The 23,449-nt window shown below is 42.3% G+C and overlaps 1 protein-coding gene across 2 annotated transcripts in view; it reads left to right on the forward strand.

Moving 5' to 3' along the window:
• CCDC181 (coiled-coil domain containing 181) overlaps nt 1–23,449 on the forward strand; it is a 393,765-nt gene that overhangs the window by 314,722 nt on the left and 55,594 nt on the right. For both annotated transcript variants that reach the window (XM_078658319.1, XM_078658320.1), the window contains one exon: nt 15,533–15,679. In XM_078658319.1, coding sequence (XP_078514445.1) covers nt 15,533–15,679 — 147 coding nt within the window. The remainder of the gene's footprint in view (nt 1–15,532; nt 15,680–23,449) is intronic.

Genomic DNA, 23,449 nt, shown 5'->3' on the forward strand with positions numbered 1-23,449 from the left:
TGGAATTATTAAATATAATTAAACAAAAAACTAATGATTATTCTCCAGAAAAAATTATTCTAGATTTTGAGCAAGCAATGCTTTCAACTATCCTAAAAATCCACCCCCATACCTGCATTCAAGGCTGCTACTATCATTTAAACCAGTGTCTATGGAGACATCTACAAAAAACGACCTTAAGTGTAGAATATGCTACTAACTCATCTTTTGCATACCAAATTAAAAAACTCATAGCACTGGCTTATGTTCCCGAAACAGACGTAGCAGAACACTACAACATTCTTATAGACAGCCCCTTCTACAAACAAAATGAAGCTAAGTTGAGTCCATTTCTGGACTACTTTGAAGACACCTGGGTAGGCAGACTCCATAGATCTGGCCACAGAAGAAACCCCAAATTCCTAATACCCTGGTGGAACGTTTACAGAAGCACCTTAAATGGAGAATCTAAAACTAACAACGCAGTAGAAGGTTGGCACAATGCCTTTATGCAATCAACTGGCAGAACAAAACCAACTCTAGAACATTTTATTAAGTGCCTACAGAAAGAACAAAGCTACCAGGAATTCAGAATGGACCAATCCATAACTGAACTAATCCCAAAAACATCAAAACAAAATAAGCAAATGCACAAATACCTAGAAGAGCAAGTGAAATTATACCCTAGTACAAAAGGCATTGAATACTTAAACATCATTGCCAAAACTCTACTCTGAATAAATAACAACACCAAAGCAATCCCTAAAACTATCACCTAAATATGCATAACTATTCTAACTTTATGTTTAAAAGTATTTAATGTATGCAATATATAGAGATATTAATCACATATATGCACACATTAAATAAACATACCAACTATTAAACAATGCAATATTAATAATCACATTACCCACCCACAAAAGACCAAAAATAAATGACTTACCAATCATGTTTTAAATCCAATAACGTCCTTCTCCACCAAAGTAATCCAGGTAGTGCAAATGTAACCCAAAATAAAATGCAAAAATACAACTGTTCCAAAAAAAACAAATCCACGGTGTGAAGAGCCATCGAATAACCATAAAAAACCCGAAAAATAGTAAAAAGTTTAAGAAACGCTCCAGGAAAACCGAAAACTTAAAAGAAGTGTTTGCAAAGCAGTGGTTAATAAAACCAACAAACACTTCCTTTAAAAAAAAAAACGGAACTTCCGATATAGCGAACACCTATAACAAAAACATAGAAAACAGACATTCCCACCCATATTAACCAACACATAAATGAGTACTAACATTAGTAAAAACATTATTTGGCTAGTACATAAACTTAAAACTTAGATAAAGTTACTCTGTAAACAATCCTATAACAAAGCAAAAGTAAGTGTATCTACCACATGGAAATAATCGTTATAAAAATCTAAAACACAACTCACTCACATATAAGAACACTAAATAGAAGCACACTACTCTCAAAAGTACATTAAAATACACATAAAACATATAAAATAAACCTTACCTGAAGCGACGTGAAGTCTCTCCCAACCGCGAGCCGCTGTTCATCCAAATGACCCAAAACGACCTAACCCGGTTACAAAATAAAGAACCCAAAAGTAATAAAATAGTCCAAAGTAAGAAATATAATAGAAATTATTTTGACAATTACCTGAAATCATTTAAAAATTGCTAATATCGGGGAGGAGCCTAGCCTGCGAGCGCGATGGTCGCCTTTTAGCTCGGCTCCGTCGGCCCTCCGGCCAACCTCGAATATCCTGTACTTTATCCTGTACCGTGACGATGCTTCTTTACAGCTACTGAAACCTGATGGTTTACCCCTACTCACCGTCTGGTCCGGAGGCTCCTGCGTGCTGTGGGTCCGCAGTTCTGTCCGCGAGAAGATTGGGGCCTCCGGGTGCTTGAGACCGGGACCTCGCCTGCGGGATCCGACCGGCGGTGCTGAGACTGCCGGCCCCGGCCGAGAGAGAGAGCCACTGGTGGGAGCCGTTGTGCGTATGCCCCGGAGTTCCTGGATCGACCCGATTGCGGACCGTGCGGTTGGAGGGGGGTGAGACGTGCCGGGGCTGACTGTGTGGAGGGGGCCCCTTCGCCTTTGTTCTGCCCGGCGGCCCTGGACCCCTCGCTTGGCTTTCGTTTGTGGGGCCCGCCGCTATTCCTGCGGGCCCCCCCCCCCCCCATCGAGCGTCTACCCTTTCTGTGCCAGTGAGGCCGTTGCTGGGAACCCCCGGAGTCTTGTAAAGTCCTACATTTGGGAACCGTTTGGAGGCCCACGGTGGAGTGCGGGGCGGCGAAACTCACAAGATGGCTACCGACACCGTGGGGGATGCTCTGCCTTGCACCGCAGAACTTTGCTGGCCAGATCGCACTGGGGCCTGGGCGTGTGCTCGTGAACCCACGCTCCGAGATGTCCTGGATGCCTTGTTGTCCTTATACGCTGTCCTGGCTACCGATGCCTCTACCGACTCCATCCGGCCCGCCGCCATTTTGGGTCGACGCTCCTTCATGCACCTCTGTCGGCCTGCTGCCTCCATTGTCCTGCCCCCTCTGGCTGCGCGAGGGTCGATGCCGCTGTACTTCGGTCGCTTGATGGCCCGGTGGCTTTTGAACCTCCAATTTTTCACCACCCGGACTTCGATGACCTGCACACGACGTGGAGACCTGCTCCTTCCCGGGTAGTTGGGAACTGTGGCGAACTGCTGATTGCTTTCGCTTCGATGGACTCATGTCTATATCCTGGAGGGGTGCCTTTACACTGTCGAATTGCGAGACTGGACACCTGCTTATTTTTGCCAATCCTGTTGTTGCTGCTACAATTGACTTGTTCTTTTGAATTTTCGTATCCCATTGACTTGGCAAATCTCCCTGCTCTGCGTTACTGCCGTAATCCCAGTCACTATTATGATTGCTCTGTATTGGATGGTCTGCACCATGTTGTCCTTTACTGGGTTGGTTTCGTGGTTAGGAAGGGCTGGGGGTGAGTAGCACAACATTGATAGATCGCTGGTTTGCCTGTTCGCTGTACTATCGCAGGTACTCTCGACATTGTGAGACTTTACACCACGAAATTCCTCCTTTCACCCCCCCGCGGATTATTGATATATGTGAAGATGTAATGTTGATCGGGTAGTTATTCATCTGATGGTCGGGGAAGGGCCACAGCCGAGTGTGTTTGTTTGTATCCTCTGGCTCCTCCCTCTCGTATTATTTTGTTTTATGTTCCTTCCTTTCCTTTCTTTTTTGTCTTTTTATTCTTCTCTCTTTTCTACTATATTTCGGGTTTCGGATTAGGGCGACAGGCACGCTGTTGGGAGGGTAGGCCGTAGCCTTCTGCAGGGGTGCGGGGTGGGACGGGTGGGCGGGGTCTTTCAGAAGTTTATTTTCTTGGTTCTATGGCCCTTTTCTATCCCTTTATAGGGGTGCCGCCTCTGTCCTCGCTTCTCTGGCATGAGTGGGTTGGAGTCTGTCGCTATGCCACTTTTATCAGTTCTGATGTTTTCCGTTGCGACTCCATACCCTTCTTCTCACCAGCCTTTTACTTTCTTCTGTGTTATTAACCGCGGGTGGCGTGGCCCGGAGTGGCGCCTCTCTTGCACGCAGTGTTTCTCCTATTATTTTCTTTTTCCTATTCCTTTTTCCTCCCTTCTTCCCGTTCTTGTCCTTATTGGATTCCTTCCCTCAGTGTCCCCCCTATTTTCCCCCCTCTTCCCCCCTCCCCTTCTCTCCCCCCCCCCTTCCCTACCCCCCCCTTTTTTCCCCGGGCTCGTATGGCGGGTTGGTTGAGTTAGTCCAATTTATCCGCTCCCTTCGCGTTTGTTAGCGTATCATGGGGTGGAAGACATGAGATGTCGATAATACTTGTATGCTTTTCGTATATTCTGCATTTATTTTGTATTGCGATGACCTTGTGTTTTCACTTCCTCCCCCCCCCCATCTTTTCATTCTGGCGAGGGTGTACTCCTGTACATCGGGTTTCCCGTTTCCTACACGAACCTGCCACGAGCCTTGTCCCCTTATTATAAAATGAACCTTCATTGCTCCTGAGACTGGGCCGTTAAAGTTGCGTGTCCTTTCCTTTACAATGTTTTAAATATGTTCGCTTGCCTGCCGATTGGTCTTGTGTTGATTACTATGACTTTTGATCGCTTCTTGAATTGTAGCCGGCCAATTTGGTTGTGGGCCCACGACTGTATATCTTATCAATGCAAATAAAGGTTTTCAAAAAAAAAAAAAAATTGCTAATATTTGCTAAAAATGTTTACTTTTTTGCTAGTATGAAATTATTTACAAATATGTATAAAAAGTAAAAAAATAAATATTATGAAAAAAATATTTATGACAACAATGTATAGAAATGTAAAAAAAAAATGTCACACAATGTTTAAATGTGCTAATTATGTTTACAAAAAATATCCCTTTTTCAAAGAAACAGAAATGTAAAAAATGTAAGTGTTTAAAAAAGTATTAATAATATTATTAATATTATTATTAATGTTTTATTTTATGTACTATATAATATGTAATACTATAAAAATATATATTACATATTAAATATAATCATTTTATTTTATCTTCTTCTGTAAATTTTATTGTAATTGTGTTTGGAAATTATTATCAGAAATATAAATGTTTCATAGAAGTGAATTAATTATGATTTAAATTGTTATCTCTGCTAAAAATACAAAATATAATAAAAAAAAATTTACAAACATCTTGAACATTTTCTATTTTGTTATTACTATAATCTCACAATATTATTATTGGCAAAATCCAATTAGGTAGAAGATATTAATAACATTTAACTTACTATTCCCACTCCAATCTATATGAAATTTTAATTGATGCTGGACACTAATTTAATAAACATAATTATTCCAACTTCACTCTACTTAATATAGAAATAGTTGCTAAACACTAAAAAAACATTACTTACTATTCCCACTCCAGTGTACATTAAATAAAAGTAGGTGCTGGACACTAATTAATTAATAATTACTATTCCAAATCCAGTCTACATTAAATTGAAGTAGGTGCTGGACACTAAATAATTAATAATTACTATTCCAACTCCAGTCTACATAAAATTGAAGTAGGTGCTGGACACTAATTAATTAATAATTACTATTCCAACTCCAGTCTACATTTAATTGAAGTAGGTGCTGGACACTAATTAATTAATAATTACTATTCCAACTCCAGTCTACATAAAATTGAAGTAGGTGCTGGACACTAATTAATTAATAATTACTATTCCAACTCCAGTCTACATTTAATTGAAGTAGGTGGTGGACACTAATTAAGTAATAATTACTATTCCAACTCCAGTATACATTAAATTGAAGTAGGTGCTGGACACTAATTATTTAATAATTACTATTCTAACTCCAGTTTACATTAAATTTAAGTAGGTGCTGGACACTAATTAATTATTAATTACTATTCCAACTCCAGTCTACATTAAATTGAAGTAGGTGCTGGACACTAATTAATTAATAATTACTATTCCAACTCCAGTCTACATAAAATTGAAGTAGGTGCTGGACACTAATTAATTAATAATTACTATTCCAACTCCAGTCTACATTTAATTGAAGTAGGTGCTGGACACTAATTAAGTAATAATTACTATTCCAACTCCAGTCTACATTAAATTTAAGTAGGTGCTGGACACTAATTATTTAATAATTACTATTCTAACTCCAGTTTACATTAAATTTAAGTAGGTGCTGGACACTAATTAATTAATAATTACTATTCCAACTCCAGTGTACATTAAATTGAAGTAGGTGCTGGACACTAATTAATTAATATTTACTATTCCAACTCCAGTGTACATAAAATTGAAGTAGGTGCTGGACACTAATTAATTAATAATTACTATTCCAACTCCAGTCTACATTTAATTGAAGTAGGTGCTGGACACTAATTAAGTAATAATTACTATTCCAACTCCAGTCTACATTAAATTGAAGTAGGTGCTGGACACTAAATATTTAATAATTACTATTCTAACTCCAGTTTACATTAAATTTAAGTAGGTGCTGGACACTAATTAATTAATAATTACTATTCCAACTCCAGTCTACATTAATTTGAAGTAGGTGCTGGACACTAATTAATTAATAATTACTATTCCAACTCCAGTCTACATAAAATTGAAGTAGGTGCTGGACACTAATTAATTAATAATTACTATTCCTACTCCAGTCTACATTAAATTGAAGTAGGTGCTGGACACTAATTATATTATAATTACTATAATTTAGTTAAGATATTTTTAGTAAATGTTTTATATGACACTACCACCCTTATCCCCTATAAACACAATTACCCTCTCATAATGATTTTGATGTAATATTGATACATTTTTAAAAAAAATATTTAAATGTTTAAAAATTCTTGTATCATCAATACATATGATTATTTATAATTTATTATTAAAATATTACAAAAAAATTATTAATTGTAATAACATTTTATTAATTTTTATAGATATATTTTAAAACACTCCCCGCCCTTATCCCCTATTAACCCATTAACCCACTCCTAAAACTAGATATGTTTATTTCATAATATTTTTATTTACAAATATAATATTAATATTTAATGTTTTAAATGTTTTAATATTTTTTTTACATATATTTAAAAACACTCCCCACATTTATCCCCTATTTACCCAATAACCCACTCCTAAAACTAAATATTATTTTTTATTAATATTTTTTTAATAAATGTATTACATTGTAATAATAATTTTTTAATTATATCTTAAAACACTCCCCACCCTTATCCCCTATTAACCCAATAACCCGCTCCTAAAACTATATAAGTTTTTTTATTACTATTTTTATTAATAAATATAATAAAATAAGTTAATAATCATTTTTATTTTTATATTTTTTTAAATATATTTTAAAGCACTTCCCACCCTTATCCCCTATTAACCCAATAACCCGCTCCTAAAACTAGATTTGGTTTTTTATTAATATTTTTATTAATAAATATAATAAATTACTTAATATTTTATTTATTTTTGAATTTTTTTTTATTATATTTTAAAACACTCCCCACCCTTATCCCCTATAAACCCAATAACCCGCTCCTAAAACTAGATATGTTATTTTAAATATTATTTTATTAATTATATTTTATTTATATTTTAGTATTTAAAATGTTTTGATTATTACTATTTTCTAATGACATTACATATTTTTACTACTTTAACTTTTTTTCCCCCACTATAAAACGATATTTTCTATAGTCGATATTTTGTCTAACGATATTCTTGCTTTCGATATTTTGTTATACTTACTGATTACGATATTTTTGTATTCGATATTTTCATATTTCTATATTATCTACCTTCGATATAAAAACTTCGATATTATGTCTTGTCGATAATATTTTTTCGATATTATGTCTGATTACCATTTTTTATTACCGAGACTCCCATTCCGACGACGGGGAATGATACAAAGCATGGGAATCTATGAAAGTTACCAATACTGGGGAACCAAAGTTACAGGTAAGTAACTTGTTTTCTTTTCTTGGATTTGTGGTGGACACAAAAGAGAGTTGTTTACGTTTGCCAGAGAAGAAGGTAAGAAAGATAAAGCAAGAAGTGATTTCTATGCCAAAGAGGAAATCTATAAAGTAAAGATAGTTGGCACGAGTGATCGGTCTTTTGTTGTCTTCAATTCAGGTGATTTTTCCACGTCCACTACTTTACAGGTCGCTTCAGCGATTGAAGGCACTGAGGTTGGCAGAAGGTTTTTGGTACGGAGATGTTGTTCTTTTGAGCAAAGAGGCGAAGGAAGAATTAGTTTGGTGGAAGGAGAATTTAGAGGCTTGGAACAGGAAGGCAATATTTGGCGCTCAGTCGGATTTTTTACTAGAGAGCGATGCAAGCAATTTAGGTTGGGGTGCATCTTGCTTAACAAGGAAGACAGGTGGAGTCTGATCCCTGAGCGAGAGAGTAGAACACATAAACAGTTTGGAGATACAGGAAGGTTTGTTAGCGTTACAATGTTTTCAGAGAGATTTGAAAGGGAATTCAGTTCTTCTGCATATGGACAATGTAACAGCGGTTACGTATGTAAACAAGTTGGGAGGAAGCAGATCAAAGAGATTAACAGAATTGGTGAAAGAGATATGGGAATTCTGCTTAGAGCACAAAATAGATTTGAAGGTGGAATATTTTCCAGGGGAGATGAATGTAGATGCAGATTGGTATTCCAGCAATGTAGTAGATTACAGTGACTGGAAGCTGAACAAGGATATTTTAAGGAAGATTGTAGAAGTATTTGGGCCCTTGGAGGTAAATTTGGTGCATGGGAAAGGATTTGGAATCAGTGGAGGCGGATGATGTAGAAGTGGCTAACTTTTTGGCTAATTTATTTGAGAAAGGAATGTCTTATAGAACAGTGGACTGTCATAGATCTGCGGTGGCAGCGGGGCATTCTTTGGTACAAGGAGTATCTGTGGGGAGAAGCCCCTTAGTATGCAGAGTCATGAAGGTTATCGGCTTTAAGAGACCTCCTTTAGCAAAATAGAAGACGTTATGGGATGTTGATTTGGTTTTGAAGTTATTTCCTGATTGACCAGGCAATAGGTGTTTGGAGATAAGGGCATTGTCATGGAAATTAGCAACACTTCTATGTCTAATTTCATTTAGAATAGTTTCAGATGATAAGGCTTTAGAGGTGTCTAGACGTTTGTATCAGCCAGATTGTGTGTTTTTTTAAGTTTGTAAAGGAACAAAGATTATGTAAGGATCCATTTTCTTTCCGAGGTTTATGATACTCCAAACCTTTGTGTGGTTCGTTGTATGAAAGAGTATGAGTCACATATGTTGGATAAGAGGGGTGATCAAGTGGAACAACTCTTATTATCTTATGTTAAACCACTTAGACCGGTAAGTAATGTGACTATTGCAAGATGGGTGGAAGTGACTATGAAAGAGGCAAGTGTTGACATGTCCATGTTTACCACTCACCGTGCAAGAGATTCGATGGCTAGTAAGGTATGCATGATGGGGGTAGAATAGAATAGATCTTGAAGGCTGCAGATTAGTCTGCGGCTGAGACATTCAGGAAGTTCTATGTTAGGAAAGTTGATCATGTTGCAAAATGTGTTTTGCGAAGCTTTGAACGTGCATAATAAAAGACTCCTGTCTTGCCATAAAAAGACGATTCTTATAGGTTTACATATAGGATTACTGAATAAAGAATCGAGATTTTATTGAAGACAGGGAGGCTAGCATTATCCCAGATAATCCTGGGGAATTGGGAAGGAATGCTTCAATTTTGTATTAAGATTGTATTAAAAATATATGTTTATATTAAAGATTGTTTATTTCAGGATGTTTTCTCAGAAAGGGTTTATTTTTAGTTTTTTTATTCTTTTACAGATATGTAGAAGTATTACAGTGGAAAAGAGTCTTTATATGAGTTGAACATCTATGGTTAAAATCTTGATTCTTTATTCAGTAAACCTATAATAATCGTTATTGGTGACAGAGTGCATTAATGTTGACCTGAACATCTGAACTCACCATAACTAAACACTGACTTTCGTTTGTAAGCCAGACCTGTTAGCACTGTCAGTGCTCGTTCTCATTTAAAGCACTGATTAGAGCGCGGACAGGCACTAAATGGAAAGGGCTAAGGAAGAGGCATGTGTAGCTAAAGGAGTAATAGGAGCATATGAGTGCTTACAGTGATAAAGGAAACACTAATAAAGCTGATAAAGGGGAGAGAACCATAATAACAAAAAAGAAAAGAGAATAAAATTGCATTCAAAGTGTGGGGCTTACTTCCGTTTTAAGCAAAAACACATTCACATCAAATGTAGATTCCATCCAATTGGTTTAACTCAGTAACCATTTATATCTGACCAGATGTTTTTCACTCTGATAAATTGTAACTCTTTTTATAAAATCAAATCTTTTAGCTAGCCACCTCAACTGGTTGAAGTTTTACTGCAAACCTTAATTTCTGGATGCCAGATCCGTTCTCAAATGCACAGTTAGGTCAAACTAGTCACTTCAACTTGTTCATTAGAAAATAGGTTTTGGCATACACTGACACAGTCACCTGAATTGTAGTCTACTTTGTATACAGTTTCCAGTAGTTTAGAATGAGGAGGATTAAGATACAAGAGTTTTATAAAGTTACTTCCCTTAGTAATTCTTGTTGGTCTTAGTGGTTGTATGGCACTACATTACAGTCAACCTACTAGAATAGTCCATCCACAGTTTAAACTAACTACCACTATATGAAGGTAAGTATAGACTTGCTATTCATAATTCCACATCTGCTTACTTTGATGATATAGTGGTAGTTGATTGTGGATACAGTATTTTGTTGATTGATATTTAAACCTTGATATAGCGACCTACCACCATCTTTGTCAGTTGTTTTCTAAATATACCCGGCACTTACCTGTTGTACCTGCTTTAGATCTGGAGCAGGCTTTTTAAACTTAACAGGTAAACATAGAATTAAAGTGGAGGTTTGTGGGGCATATGTGGTCAAGAACTTTGTAAAAAGCTACTCAAGTGCTGTTAATTAGCAGGTACATTATTTAACATTATAGATTCACATTTACAGCTTTTAACAGCCATCTTTACCTCACCTAGTTTTTCCAGGTTCTAGAACACCGGACCAGGTTTTACTTGCCAGTAATTCCACCTGGTAAAACCGCATTAGGCTTTTGCTGCCGCAGCAGCCAAAAGTTGTCACTGAGAAACCTTTTCTTTTCTTATCATTTTGTTTGTTGATTTAAAGGAAAACATGGTGAGAAGACATAACAAAATTAAACATGGCATCATTTACAGCTTAGCATCACACCCAATCAAAGCAATCAGCAATTTAAATACATACATGTGACTTCGCCTAGGTCCTTGCTGACGAGGGGTAATTTAGCCACATACCCCATATTTTCATATGTTTTTGGGGACAGCTCCTGGATCTGTAAATGTATTCCTCCACTCTGGCACACCAGTGCATTCTATGTGCCCATTCCTGTATAGGGGGAGCTCTAGCAGAGTGCCAGTGACTGGCTATATCATGTCCTAACGACTAGAACTCCAGTTGCTGCTAGGGTTCGGGTAGCCTGTGGGCCACCCCATTCTTCCATTAGTCCCAGAAGGGCCATTCTGGGAGCAGCTAAAACCGCTCTGCCACCACCTCCTTGAGAATTAAGTGGATACAGGACAAGTATCCCTGAATAGTCGTACATATCCACACTGTATGATAAAGGTTACCCAACTCAGTTCTACATCTAAGACAATTAGGATCAAGTCCCTACTTCATGAGCTAGGACTAGATGGGCTGAAGTGTGCTCTATATAGATATTTCAGCTGAATGTGATGCAGTCTCATAGAAATCGCCTGTATCCATGGAGCCATTCTTGCCTTAAACCAATCCGCATCATATATAGAACCAACATCTTGCACCCACCTGTCTCTCAACGCCACCAAATGTAGGGTATTAGCTACCAATATATGGAGATGCCCTTGCTCTTTATAGCTGACAGTATGATTGAGCTTAGTGGATTATGGCCGGGGTGTTTTGTGAGGACACCTCTGAGTCCCTCCAACCTGTGATGTAATTGTAAATATCAATAGAATTGCATGTGATGCATATTATACATCCACACCAAATAGGAGAAAGGTTGGATTTGGCTCCCTTCACAGACATATCCAAGCAGGGAGATGCCGATAAGGTCCCATGCTCTAAAACTAGCCATCTTTGCCATCTCACCATGTGCCTTCCCATAGTGGCATTTCAGCTGTCTAAAACCGTCCCACTTGAGCCATCGTTGTGCACATTGCCAGTAGGCCAGGGTTGTCCCCGTAGTCCGGGTGCGTGCACCATATAGTAAGTGTAGAAGTCCATGCGGCTGTATGCACTATAACTCTGCCGCCGCTATAGAGTCATCTCGGTCTGAAAATATTCAGTCATTCACTGGGATGGTTTGGCTCGCCTAATAATATAATTGGACACCTGCTAGTACCAAATTCCCTTCATATAGTGATAACACACACTTCCTATATGCTGTTCAAGGTTGCTTACAATCCCAAAGAAACTGTAACATTGCTGTTTGTAATGTTTGGAAAAAGGAGGGTGGTATTTCATATGCGAAGTTCTGAAGGGTGTAAAGTAGCCGGGGAAGAGAAATCATTTTAAATAAAGCCCCTGCTTCAGTATCCCATGTTTTATATAATACATACAAGCAAAGGTATTACATTTAAATCCCATGCCTGCTGCTTATCAAGAGTCGATTGCTTGCCCAGATACTTAAAATGGTCTGAAGCCACTGCAAGCCTATCGATTTCTTAAGCTCGGCATGATCACCAGTCACTGGGAAATAAGTAGACTTTGCCCAGCCCATGGATAAGCTCAAAGTTTCCCCACAGATTAGCAAAATGAGCATTAAGTGAGATAGAGACTGTGGGGGATCACTAATATGAATCAGGAGATCGTCAGCATATAATGGAAACCTGTCCTCTTTCAAAGATAGCTGTAAGAACCGGTGCAATTGTGCATCACGGCAGAGCTACTGCTCTAGGTGTTCTGTTGTTAAAGCAAATGGAAGAGGTGACTAGGAGCACCCCGATCTGGTGCCCCTCTTTATATGAAAGGTTTCGGCAAAATGTGCCATTAATCCTTTTGTGTTCCCAGGGTTCTGTGTACAGTAGTTAAACGAATCAGCCGAAAACTGGACCAAAATTCATCCTCTCCAAAAGGCACAGCAAAAAGAGTCAAACTACTTCTTGAAATCTATGGAAACTAGAGCTCGCTGTTCCCTGCAATCCAGGGACCAGGCAGAATGGTTATAAGTTGCCTCAGACAGAGTCTCATGCTGTGTCACCCACATCCTTATCAACATCCATGATGAGTTCAAATCACCCATGAGGATTATGGCATAATGGAACCATAAAAATGGTAAAGGTCCGAGTCCAGTGTTTTTTTGAGTGTGCTCTGGCTTGGAAGAGTGTGGCCTTGATGATACGTCACTGCCATCCTTGTTGTCCCTTCCATTCTGGTTTGGTGCACTGTCCACCTTGGGGTTCTCCACTGTGTTGACTCTGGGTCCCCGTCTCCATGAGCCCTGACGTTTCCAATTTCGGGGGGGTCCAGGTGCTGCCCTGCTGGGCAGGAGACTATGCCTGCGCTAGACTGCCAACGCCTGGTTGCCATACCTCCAGCAAGTCCCAAACTTCTTGGGGTGTCTCAAAGGAATGTGATTTCTTTGCATGCAAGACAATTTCACAGGGAAAAGGAGAATGTATCTAAGCTACATCGCTTTTAGCTTCTGCTTATTTGCTGCAAAAGATCTCCACACTTGTTGCACCTGCAATGTATAGCCCAGGTATATGCTGACATGGGCCCCCTCCAGAGTGCGTTCTAGCTGAGTCCGAGACTGGCAGAAGATGGCCTCTCTGTCACCGTAATCGAGGAATTAGGTAATTAGGGACCTTGGTGCCACCCCGGACCTCAGAGACCATGGGGCTCATTTTTAAATCAGGTCAGCAGTGAACCCACAACCCAGAACCTGAGCAAGGCAGCCAGGAAATGTTAGGGATGTGCTCCTTCATACTTTTAGGGCATCCCCATGATTCGGAGATTGCCCCGTCTTGACCTTCCTTCAGAATCCTCAGCCCTCCATTCCAGATGGCCCACCATCCACTTCCGATGGACAGCCTTTGCAGTCAGTGTGTGCATAGTGTATTCCGCACTTAAAATTCTAGTTTCCGTCTCTGTAACTGTGTCTGCTATTTTCCTACGGTCTTGGTGCAGGCGCCTCACCTCAGCACCTACACTTCCGATCTGAAACCCCAACATTTTTTGGTGTTGCAGATGGCTTGGAGTATTTGTCCCGAGGATATTTGATCCTGGGAGGATGGCTGTCTGCTCACATTGCCCATCAGCCTGCTGGGGGCCAATCGATGTCCTGGAATATTAGCAATTTTATTCTGCTGCTGGGCCGCCACTGCCTGTAATTTCCCCATGCTTATGAATAAGTGCCCCGGGGGCCCTTAGAGTCTGTGGAGCTGTATCAATGGGAGGTATATGTGTGAGGTCAGTTTTACAGTTCACAGTGTCTCATCTTGGCACAAAGAGTCTCCTGAACATATGCTCCTAGGTCACAGCATACTCTGGGGGCATCTGAAAGAAAAGGACCCCAATGTGTGGATGTGTTAGGTGATGTATTGGGCCCAAGTTCTCTGACACAGTATGTCACGCAACCGTCCCTTCGGACCTGCAGATAGCAAAGCAGCACCTCCGGGGCAATGGTTGTGGTGTATAGCTTGTGGTTTCCTGGTGGTCCGGCCACGTGTCTTAGCAGGAGGAGCTGTTGGCTGATACAAGACCTCAGAGGGCTCTTGTGCTACCCCCACATGGAAGATGGTTTGGGGCTTGCAACAGCGCTCCCCTGAAGAATATTGGGTCATCAGCAGTGCGATCGGACCATGGGCCCCAAGAGCTGCTTATCTGGATGTCCGAGCCCTCCCTCGACACAGAGCTCAACAGGGCCTACACAGCCAAAGCAGCAACCAGAAGTTTAAGGGCTCCAGTCCCAGTGTTGGGTATACGAAGCAAAGCCACCGGCCTCCCTCTTGAGATTGCCTGCTGGACCCTCATCAGAACCTCATCTCCTCTACACCACTGGCTGCTTAAGCCATCAAGCCTGCCCACAGTGTCAGTGCCTCCACGTCTCACTCTTTGCCGGGGCTCAGAGTGGAGTAGCCGAAAGGCATGGCAGTCTTCTGCTCTCACTGGAAATCGCCGCAACTCAGAGGCTGCAGGTAGGTCAATGCTCTATGGTCAGAGCATCTCTGTCTCACCCGCCACACAGACGGCTCAGCCACGCAGAGCTTCCTCCAGTGCGGCGGACCAGGCAGGCAACTGCGGTCAGCTGAAAGTTTTCAGCAGTGCCCGCAGGCCAACTCAATCGTGTGGGTATGCCAGATCAACATATTGGACAGGGGGGCTCAGCGGAGCTCCTCTAGAGTGCATCTGCCATGTTGTGCGCTTGGTTACGCCCCATTCAAGGTACGTTTTCCTTTGGCAAAGTGGGAGTATGCAATGCTCTCCACCTGTCACATCTATTTTCCTTTGTCTCCTCTTCCCTTCCTGCCCCACCCCTTTCATTTACCCTCCCGCACAAGAAAGCCATTGTTTCGATTTGCAATTTACATACAGCAGTTGACAAATGGGAGCATTAGGCCCCTCTGACTAGAGACTACCATGTGGAATTTCATACGCTAATTCTCTGTCTGCATAGTTTTCCCGATGCCAAGGGGTCTAACTCATAATAGGCAGAATTCCATGCAGAGATATTGGCCAGTAACAGTGAAACCAGCCGCTGGTAATCTCCGCATAGAATTCTACCTAATTTGTAATCAGGGCCTTCGAAATAAGTATTCTAGTTTGTGAACTAATATTATTGAAAGTAACGTTTGCTGTAGTGCGCAGTATAGCCATAAGTGAGTACTGTTAGTAAAGTGAATCTTAATGATTTTCCAAAAGATGGAAGCACGCAAAAGAGAAGAAGAAGAGCAAAAAAGAAAAGAGAATGAAACGGCATTCAGAGCTTGGCTTCACAAGAAAAAAGAGCAGCTTTTTGAAGAGAAAAGAATACAGGAGGCTAAAGAGATGGAAGAGATGAATAACAGGGTAAGTGAGATCAATTTTATTTCTGATATTTCAGTTGACTTTTCAAGGGGCATTGGAAAGCTTACCAGTAGTATTGTTTGCATGATTGCTTCATAATTAAATTGTCGAAATTCATTCACAAAATATCTGTAGGTGCTACTGATAGGTAACATCTTTTTAATGTTGTCGAACTCCGCGGTACTCATTTTATCAACCTCGAAAGGCTTAAAGACTGTAGGGACCTTTTGGGATATGGACCGATGACCGATAAACAGATTCCTACATTGGGTGTATTATTTCACTAAGCCACGAAACCTAACTAAATGATTCCTTCTTCATAAACTCATCAGAGATAAGGTACATAGCTCTTCTTGATGCTGCCCAAAACTGCCCTTGTTATTTATTGGAAGTATCAGCAGCAGCTTCCATTGTCTTCTTCACTCTCCAGGCGAACCCAGATTATGAACAATTTTGATCAGCAAATTAGCACAGGCCAATAGCAAATTAATGTTTTTCACACACAACTGAAACAATTGATCAACAACTGCATGGTGGCCGACCACAAGGAATTAGGAAAAGTTATGTGCAGAGATAATCCAACACTTCGGTCTTCAGATCTCTGCAGACTCGTACTGAGAACTTCCATCATTTAATTCTTTGAAGGGTCTGAAAAGGACTACTGAGGATCTACATTACATAATGAATTAACTGCTTGCAGGAAGCCCAGTCACAGTGCCAAGGTGTGCAAGGTGTCCAATCCTCAAAACAGAAACAACAGAATTCACATCCTACTCTTGTGGAGCCAATGACCCTAAGATGAATTCCCTACTGTAGGAGGTATCGACACGGTGCTAGTCGCATCACAAATGAAAGTCCACAACTTAAGAACTAGAGATAACTCCACTTCAATGGCATGATGTAATTTTGTAGATTAACACCCAATCCCCAGTTGCACTGCACCTCAATGAAAAGCTACATGCACAGTAATATCATTTATACACCCAGAAGGCAATTTCACATCCATGAGTGTGTTGGGGAGGGGGGGAGGGGGGCTACCATACCTCAGATTTTCTACAGCATGTTGGGTGAAGGGAGTTGACCTGAGCTCTGATCAGTTTACTTCAGAAAAATCGGTATTCTGTTGGAAGACAATGTCTAACATCAATTGACTACAATCGTACTGAACAGCAAGTTAGAAACATTTAAAAAAGGCCTCTTCAGGCCTTGTAGGAAATGAGACTACATTCAGAAGACAATGGCTCCTTTGGCCTGTGGATCTTCATGCCAAGAATCAGGACGAGAAATTTATGAAAGGCAAATATTTTCCTTCTCAGGCCAAAGCCTGAGAAACATGCAAAGTTTGACCCAGTAAATACCTTGCAGAATATGAGCTTGTTGGGCAAGAAGTACAGTACCACAAGGAGATCAGGCAAGTCCAAATGCCTTTGATTAAAGACCTAAGGTTTATGTTGGCTCATTATTACAAAATGTTTCCACGACCTTCAAAGACCAAATCACCAAACCAACCAACCTAGCGAGGGTACTGGGGCTGCGAGCTGCTGAGGAGATAGGAGAAAGCACGAACCGTTGCGCACTGCTTATAGCCTTTTAAAAAATAATTTGGAGCGCTTTTAAGCGTTTTAAGAATTTTACCGCATTTATATTCTGGGGGCTGTTTTAGAAAGGGGAATTGAATTGGCAGGCACACTGACACTCTATACACCCTTACCTCTTATATTTTGAGCCTCAACCCGCTTTGTTTGATATTTCACTCGGCGGTGGGCGCCATCTTGGGTGAGGAAGGCGAGGTCAGCGCTCAAGTCGGGCCGGCCTCCCGCCCTCCCACAGTATTTAGGTGCGCCCTGCCCAGCGCTCCCTGCCCTACAGTAGCTCTCCCTAGCGAGGGTACTGGGGCTGCGAGCTGCTGAGGAGATAGGAGAAAGCACGAACCTTTGCGCACTGCTTATAGCCTTTTAAAAAATAATTTGGAGCGCTTTTAAGCGTTTTAAGAATTTTACCGCATTTATATTCTGGGGGCTGTTTTAGAAAGGGGAATTGAATTGGCAGGCACACTGACACTCTATACACCCTTACCTCTTATATTTTGAGCCTCAACCCGCTTTGTTTGATATTTCACTCGGCGGTGGGCGCCATCTTGGGTGAGGAAGGCGAGGTCAGCGCTCAAGTCGGGCCGGCCTCCCACCCTCCTCCTCCCTATATCATGTGTCATCCAACCAAACGGCGCAGCGGGCTGGCGCAGCGGGCGCGCCGGAAGCGCGCCGAAGTCGAGCCAAAGTCAAGCCCGTCTGCGCCCGTCCGCGGCAGTCCGGGGCTCGGGGCCACAACCCCTGGTCAAATACAGAAATACTCCTCAACTGAGTTATTGTCACTTATACCCTCTACTAGCATGGGACCCGTCCTCCCTGCTTATGTTTTAAAACGTGCTGCCACCTATGGTATCCTGAGACCAGAGTTTACCATCGCTAAAACTCCACTGCCTAGCCTCCCCGATTGTTTTCCACCCCCTCCTAACCCTAAAACTATCCTCAAATGCTCATACCTCAACACCAGGTCCATGGTTAAGCACCATTTGGACATTTTTCTTTTTCTTCAAACTGAGCAGCCTGATATTTTATTCCTTACTGAGACTTGGCTGAATGCTGACTCCCTACCCGATATTTTGGCAGCGGTCCCTTCAGATTAATACATTCTGCATGTGGATAGACCCGCTGACAAAAGGGGCGGGGGGTCGCCGTGATCATACGCAAGTCTCATAATGTCTCCCTTCTACCATCTTTGAACCTTATATGTTCAGATAACCTGATTATCAAACTGGATAACAATTGCGGCACTCTACTTATGATCCTCATTTACCGCCCCCCTCAAAATATGCCCAGTTTTGCGGCTGCTTTAGCAGAACAGCTTGCCCCCTTAATAATTTCACATAAAAAAATAGTGCTGCTAGGTGATCTTAATCTTTGGTTGGACTCGGCGGAGTTAGGTACCCAGGCAGCTGCACTGAAAGATGTCCTTCTAGATATGAACCTCACTCAGCAGATCCACCTCCCTACTCATATAAAAGGTCATAGCCTCGACCAAATTTGGTCTCAGAACATCCCTCTGGCCATTAACTCCATCTTGCCTTGCATCTGGTCGGATCACTTCATGATCAAATTCACCTTTACCTTTGAAAATAACAGGAAACCTCCTATTCAGACAGGAGGCAAAACTAGAATCTGGAAGAATGTTGATACCTCGGCTTTTATTGGCACTTTAAGATCTTCTTGTCCTCTTTTAGATCAGGACACTGAAGAAATGGAAGCAGCATTTTCGAGGTGGCTACTTCAGGCAGCCGATGTCTATGCTCCTTGCACCAACTTTCCCCGCTCTCGCCCCAATGACGCTCATAGGTGGTTTACACCTCTTTTGAAAAGTCTTAAACTTGGAGTTCGTCAGATGGAGCGCAAGTGGCGAACAGACTATTTAGAAATAGACAGAGTTAACTATTGCAAGACACGAAAGGATTACCAAAAACTGCTTCAGGAACATAAAACTGACTACTTCTCCAAAAAGATCCTTAATGCTCACAACAAATCCAAAGAGTTGTTTAACATCGTTGAGAACTTGAGTGCTAGTGATAGAACGTCTCTCCCGGTAGCTCCTACTCAGGAGCTGTGTAACTCGCTAAATTCTTTTTTTTCGGATAAAATCAGTGCTATCAAACAAAGCATCCCTATTACTCAGTCCCCGCTTTTATTGACTGACAATTTTCACAACACTGCGACCTTGAGTTCGCTTCCCCCTGTTGACAGCACTACGCTGCTCAAACTCCTCGCCAAAGTTACATCAGGTTCTCCTGATGACATCTGCCCCCCTTTTATCCTGAAAGAAGTGGGAGCCAGTATTCCGGAGGGTATACTCTCTTTACTGAATGGCACGCTCTCTCAGGGTAAAGTCCCTGAAAATTTTAAAAAAGCCCTTCTTATTCCATTGTTAAAAAAAGTAGGCGCTAATCCGCAGGACCTGCAAAATTATAGGCCCATATCCCTGCTGCCTTACTGTGCCAAACTTTTGGAGGCTCATGTCTGTAACAGCATCTCCAAGTTTTTGGAAGAATCAGAGTATTTTGCACCGAATCAGGCTGGTTTCCGCCCATGTCATTCCACCGAGGCGGTCATCCTCTCGGTGCAGAATACTCTGAGACGGAATGCGGATGAGGGAATACATCAGGCTCTGGTGCTGCTGGACCTCTCAGCCGCTTTCGACACGGTCGACTATAACATCTTGGTCGACCGTGTCGAGCAGGCAGGTCTCATGGGCATGGCATTGAGCTGGATCCGCTCATTTATTACTGGGCGCACTCAGGCTGTCAGACTAGGACCTTTCACTGCCCCCACCATATCTTCTACTTGTGGAGTCCCGCAGGGCTCTTCGTTATCACCCCTGCTTTTTAATTTATATCTACGCCCCCTTTTGCACTCCCTTAGGAGGGCAAAAGTAACAATATTCAACTATGCAGACGATTTGCAGTTGATTTTCCCTTTAAACACCAAGGATGCTGTGGTTGAATTTCAAAACACTATGTCCCACATTTTAAAATGGATGAACTGCAGTCATCTGAAGCTTAACCCTGGCAAGACCGAATTGGTCTTGCCGGGACTGAGCGCCCTCAGCTGGAACCCCAGCTTCTGGCCTTCCTGTATGGGAACTCCTCCATCTAAGTCATGTTCGGTCAAGAGTCTGGGAATACACATTAGCGAAGACCTCTCCCTTAAAAAACAAGTCGGAGCAGTTGTCTCAGCTAGTTTCTTCCAGCTGAAGAAAATCAAGAAAATTGCCAGCTTCTTTTCCCCGGCCGCTCTCACTCAGATAGTCATCTCCCTGGTTCTGTCCAGACTTGACTTCTCCAACAGTCTTTACCTTGGCATTCAAGCTGGAGAGCTCAAACGCCTTCAGCTGGTTCAGAATCAGGCCGCCAGACTCCTCCTGAACCTCTCGAAGAGGCGGTCTGTAAGATCCGGCCTGAAACAGCTACACTGGCTGCCTGTGGAGCAGCGTGTGGCGTTTAAAACAGGGTGCATTGTATTCAAATCTCTGCATGACTCTGGCCCCCTTTTCATCAGAGACATGTTTAAGAGATATACTCCCTCACGTAATCTCCGTTCTATTCATAAATCTCTTCTGACTGTTCCATCTTACAAGAGGAAGCGTCTTGGAGGCAGCTGCTTTGACCTTCTTGCAGCTGGTTTTTGGAACTCCCTTCCCCTCCATCTGAAACTGAATGACAACATCCTCAGTTTTAGACATTCCTTGAAAACCTGGCTTTTCACTCAGGCGCACTGTTGAGCTGCTCCCCCTCCCCTGTGAACCTGCGCTAGCTCCTTCCTACAGCGCCATGAAGCCCCCGGGCGTACGAGCGCTTACAAATACCTATTAACATTAACATGCAACAGTTACCTGTTGCATGGCCTCCTCCTACTTCTACTTCTCACTCTATTCCTTATTTTCCAAGATCAAGATCACAACCATCACAAACTCCTCAATCAAAGACAACACTCCCACCAGCCGGCAAAGATACCCATTCTGATGATGAAAGGGAAGAGGGTGTGGTACATGATGATCAGGAAATGGGTTCAGAATTGGACAATTACATAGCACTAGTCCCCCACTAGATGTTCGCATGCAGCTGATTCAACACCACGTGATATTGGTGGCTTTTACGCACTTTTGGAAAGCGCATCCAAGAGGTTTGACTTTACAGATCACAGTCAGACAATCTTCTTCTGGTCTGTATGATTTTAAGGGCCTTCGCAAAAGTCTGTCAAAGCTATCTGGATAGTTGACTTCATCTGGAATGATGGTTTTAAAGTAATGAAAACTCCTGCTACAGATTCAGCTGCTATATCCCATTGGGATAAGGAATATACAGTTCCTAATGATTCACTTGCCTGTCTGATTGGTCCTCCCAGAGCTGACTCTGTGGTGATGCAGGCTGCCCAGCGTAAATCAAGGAATCTTTCATGGCCATGCTACACTCCACCAAAAAGTGAAGGAAGGCGTTTCTTTAGACAAAATAGGGTAGAGATTCTCTGCCATGGTGGCACTCAATGTGAGAGCAATCAAATCCTTGAGGATCCTCGGTTGTAATAATAGGCAGATGTGGTCGGACATCAGTACTTTTTTTATTAACCACATGTCGGGAGACAAAATCAATGTTTTTCAGACCTGAGGTCCAAAGTAAGACTTTGGACATGCCCCATGATGGATAGGCGCTTTTAGGTAAGCATGTAGACGATGGACTGCAGTCGATCAAGACTGACACCAACACTGTAAGATCTCTCTGCATTTTCCAGCAGTCACCAGCCCTATCAAGAGCTAGAAGCAGAGGGCAATTAACATGTATAGGCACCACCCCAGCGTGCTGACCTCAGTTCCTTCTTCTCCTCACCATCGGTGCAGATTTGAACAAGCGGCTCTTGAGCGCTTAAAAAAACAATAGGGCCACCACTAGGTCTTTGATGCCCAACATAGTCCAGTGACTGCTGCATTCCTCCCCTTTCCTGGTTACCCTAGGGGCAATCAGCTGCATCCTTTTCCCCCTACCCACCACAGGCAGCAGGCATCAAAGTCCTTTTGTGGATGACGCGGCTATCACAACCCTCGTGGGAACCACAGCCAGAGGTCAACCCACTCTGCCTCCCACCAGCAGCGGCAACATCAAATCCTTTTTAGTTCGCCCTCATACCATTATGGGCACTTGGTTGGTGGCAGGATTTGGAACCACCTGCCCTAATGGTGGGAAATCACTTCAGACAAATGGGTGCTTCAGATTGCCCAGCAGGGCTATGCCCTACCTTTCCAGCAGACTCTGCCACCTTTGCCTCCCTCCATTGATCGGCTGATGGAGGAACGGAGGACCACCTTTCGCTCTTGCAACAGGAAGTACTATCCCTTCTGGTCAAAGGAGCTATTGATCGGGTGCCAGAATCAGAAGTTGGTCCTGGCTGCTGTTCCCACTACCTGCTGGTGCTGAAGAAGGATGGAGGTTTCTGTCCTATCCTCGGCCAATGCCCCTTCAACTTCGACCTAAAAAAGAAAACAATTCAAGCTACTCACTATGACTCAGGTGCTGTTGAGCCTCGACCCTACAAACTGGACGGTAGTGCTGGACTTGTAGGATGCCTTCTTCCATATCTGTGTCCTGTCTGCCCACAGATGTTACCTGCAGTTCACAGTAGGCCAAGCACATTATCAGTTTGCTGCGCTCCCCTTTGGTCTTACCAGTACCCATCGGGTGTTCACCAAGGTGATGGTGGTGGTTGCAGCACATATGTGGAGGTCAGGGGTTCTAGTCTTACCCTACCTCGACGACTGGCTTTTGAAGGCGGGATCACCCTAGGCAGTTGTCTGCCACCTCCAGGCTTATTCTCTGGAGTAGCGAGGCCAGGATATTTGGTCTATAAGTCCAATATTTCAGCCTCTATCCTGGAATTGGTGAGACTGATTCTGAGACTGCTGGGTATCATGGCCTCCTGCATCCTGCAAATAAAACATGCCCCTTGGCATACGCGGGCTCTGTAGTGGGATCTGAAGTCCCAGTGGGCACAGCATCAGTGGAATCTCTCCAACCTGGTCCAGATATCAGAGAGAACTGCCAAAGATCTGCAGTGATGGCTCATGAACCCCTCTCCCTTCTCCACCCGGAGGTACCATCAGGGAGGGGTGATATTAGTGGAATCAGCTCCATATGATCATGTTGGACTGAACTGTGAGCGGTTCACCTGGAATTGA

Source organism: Lissotriton helveticus, chromosome 8 (genome assembly GCF_964261635.1).
Source record: "Lissotriton helveticus chromosome 8, aLisHel1.1, whole genome shotgun sequence".
Taxonomy (NCBI): Eukaryota; Metazoa; Chordata; class Amphibia; order Caudata; family Salamandridae; genus Lissotriton; species Lissotriton helveticus.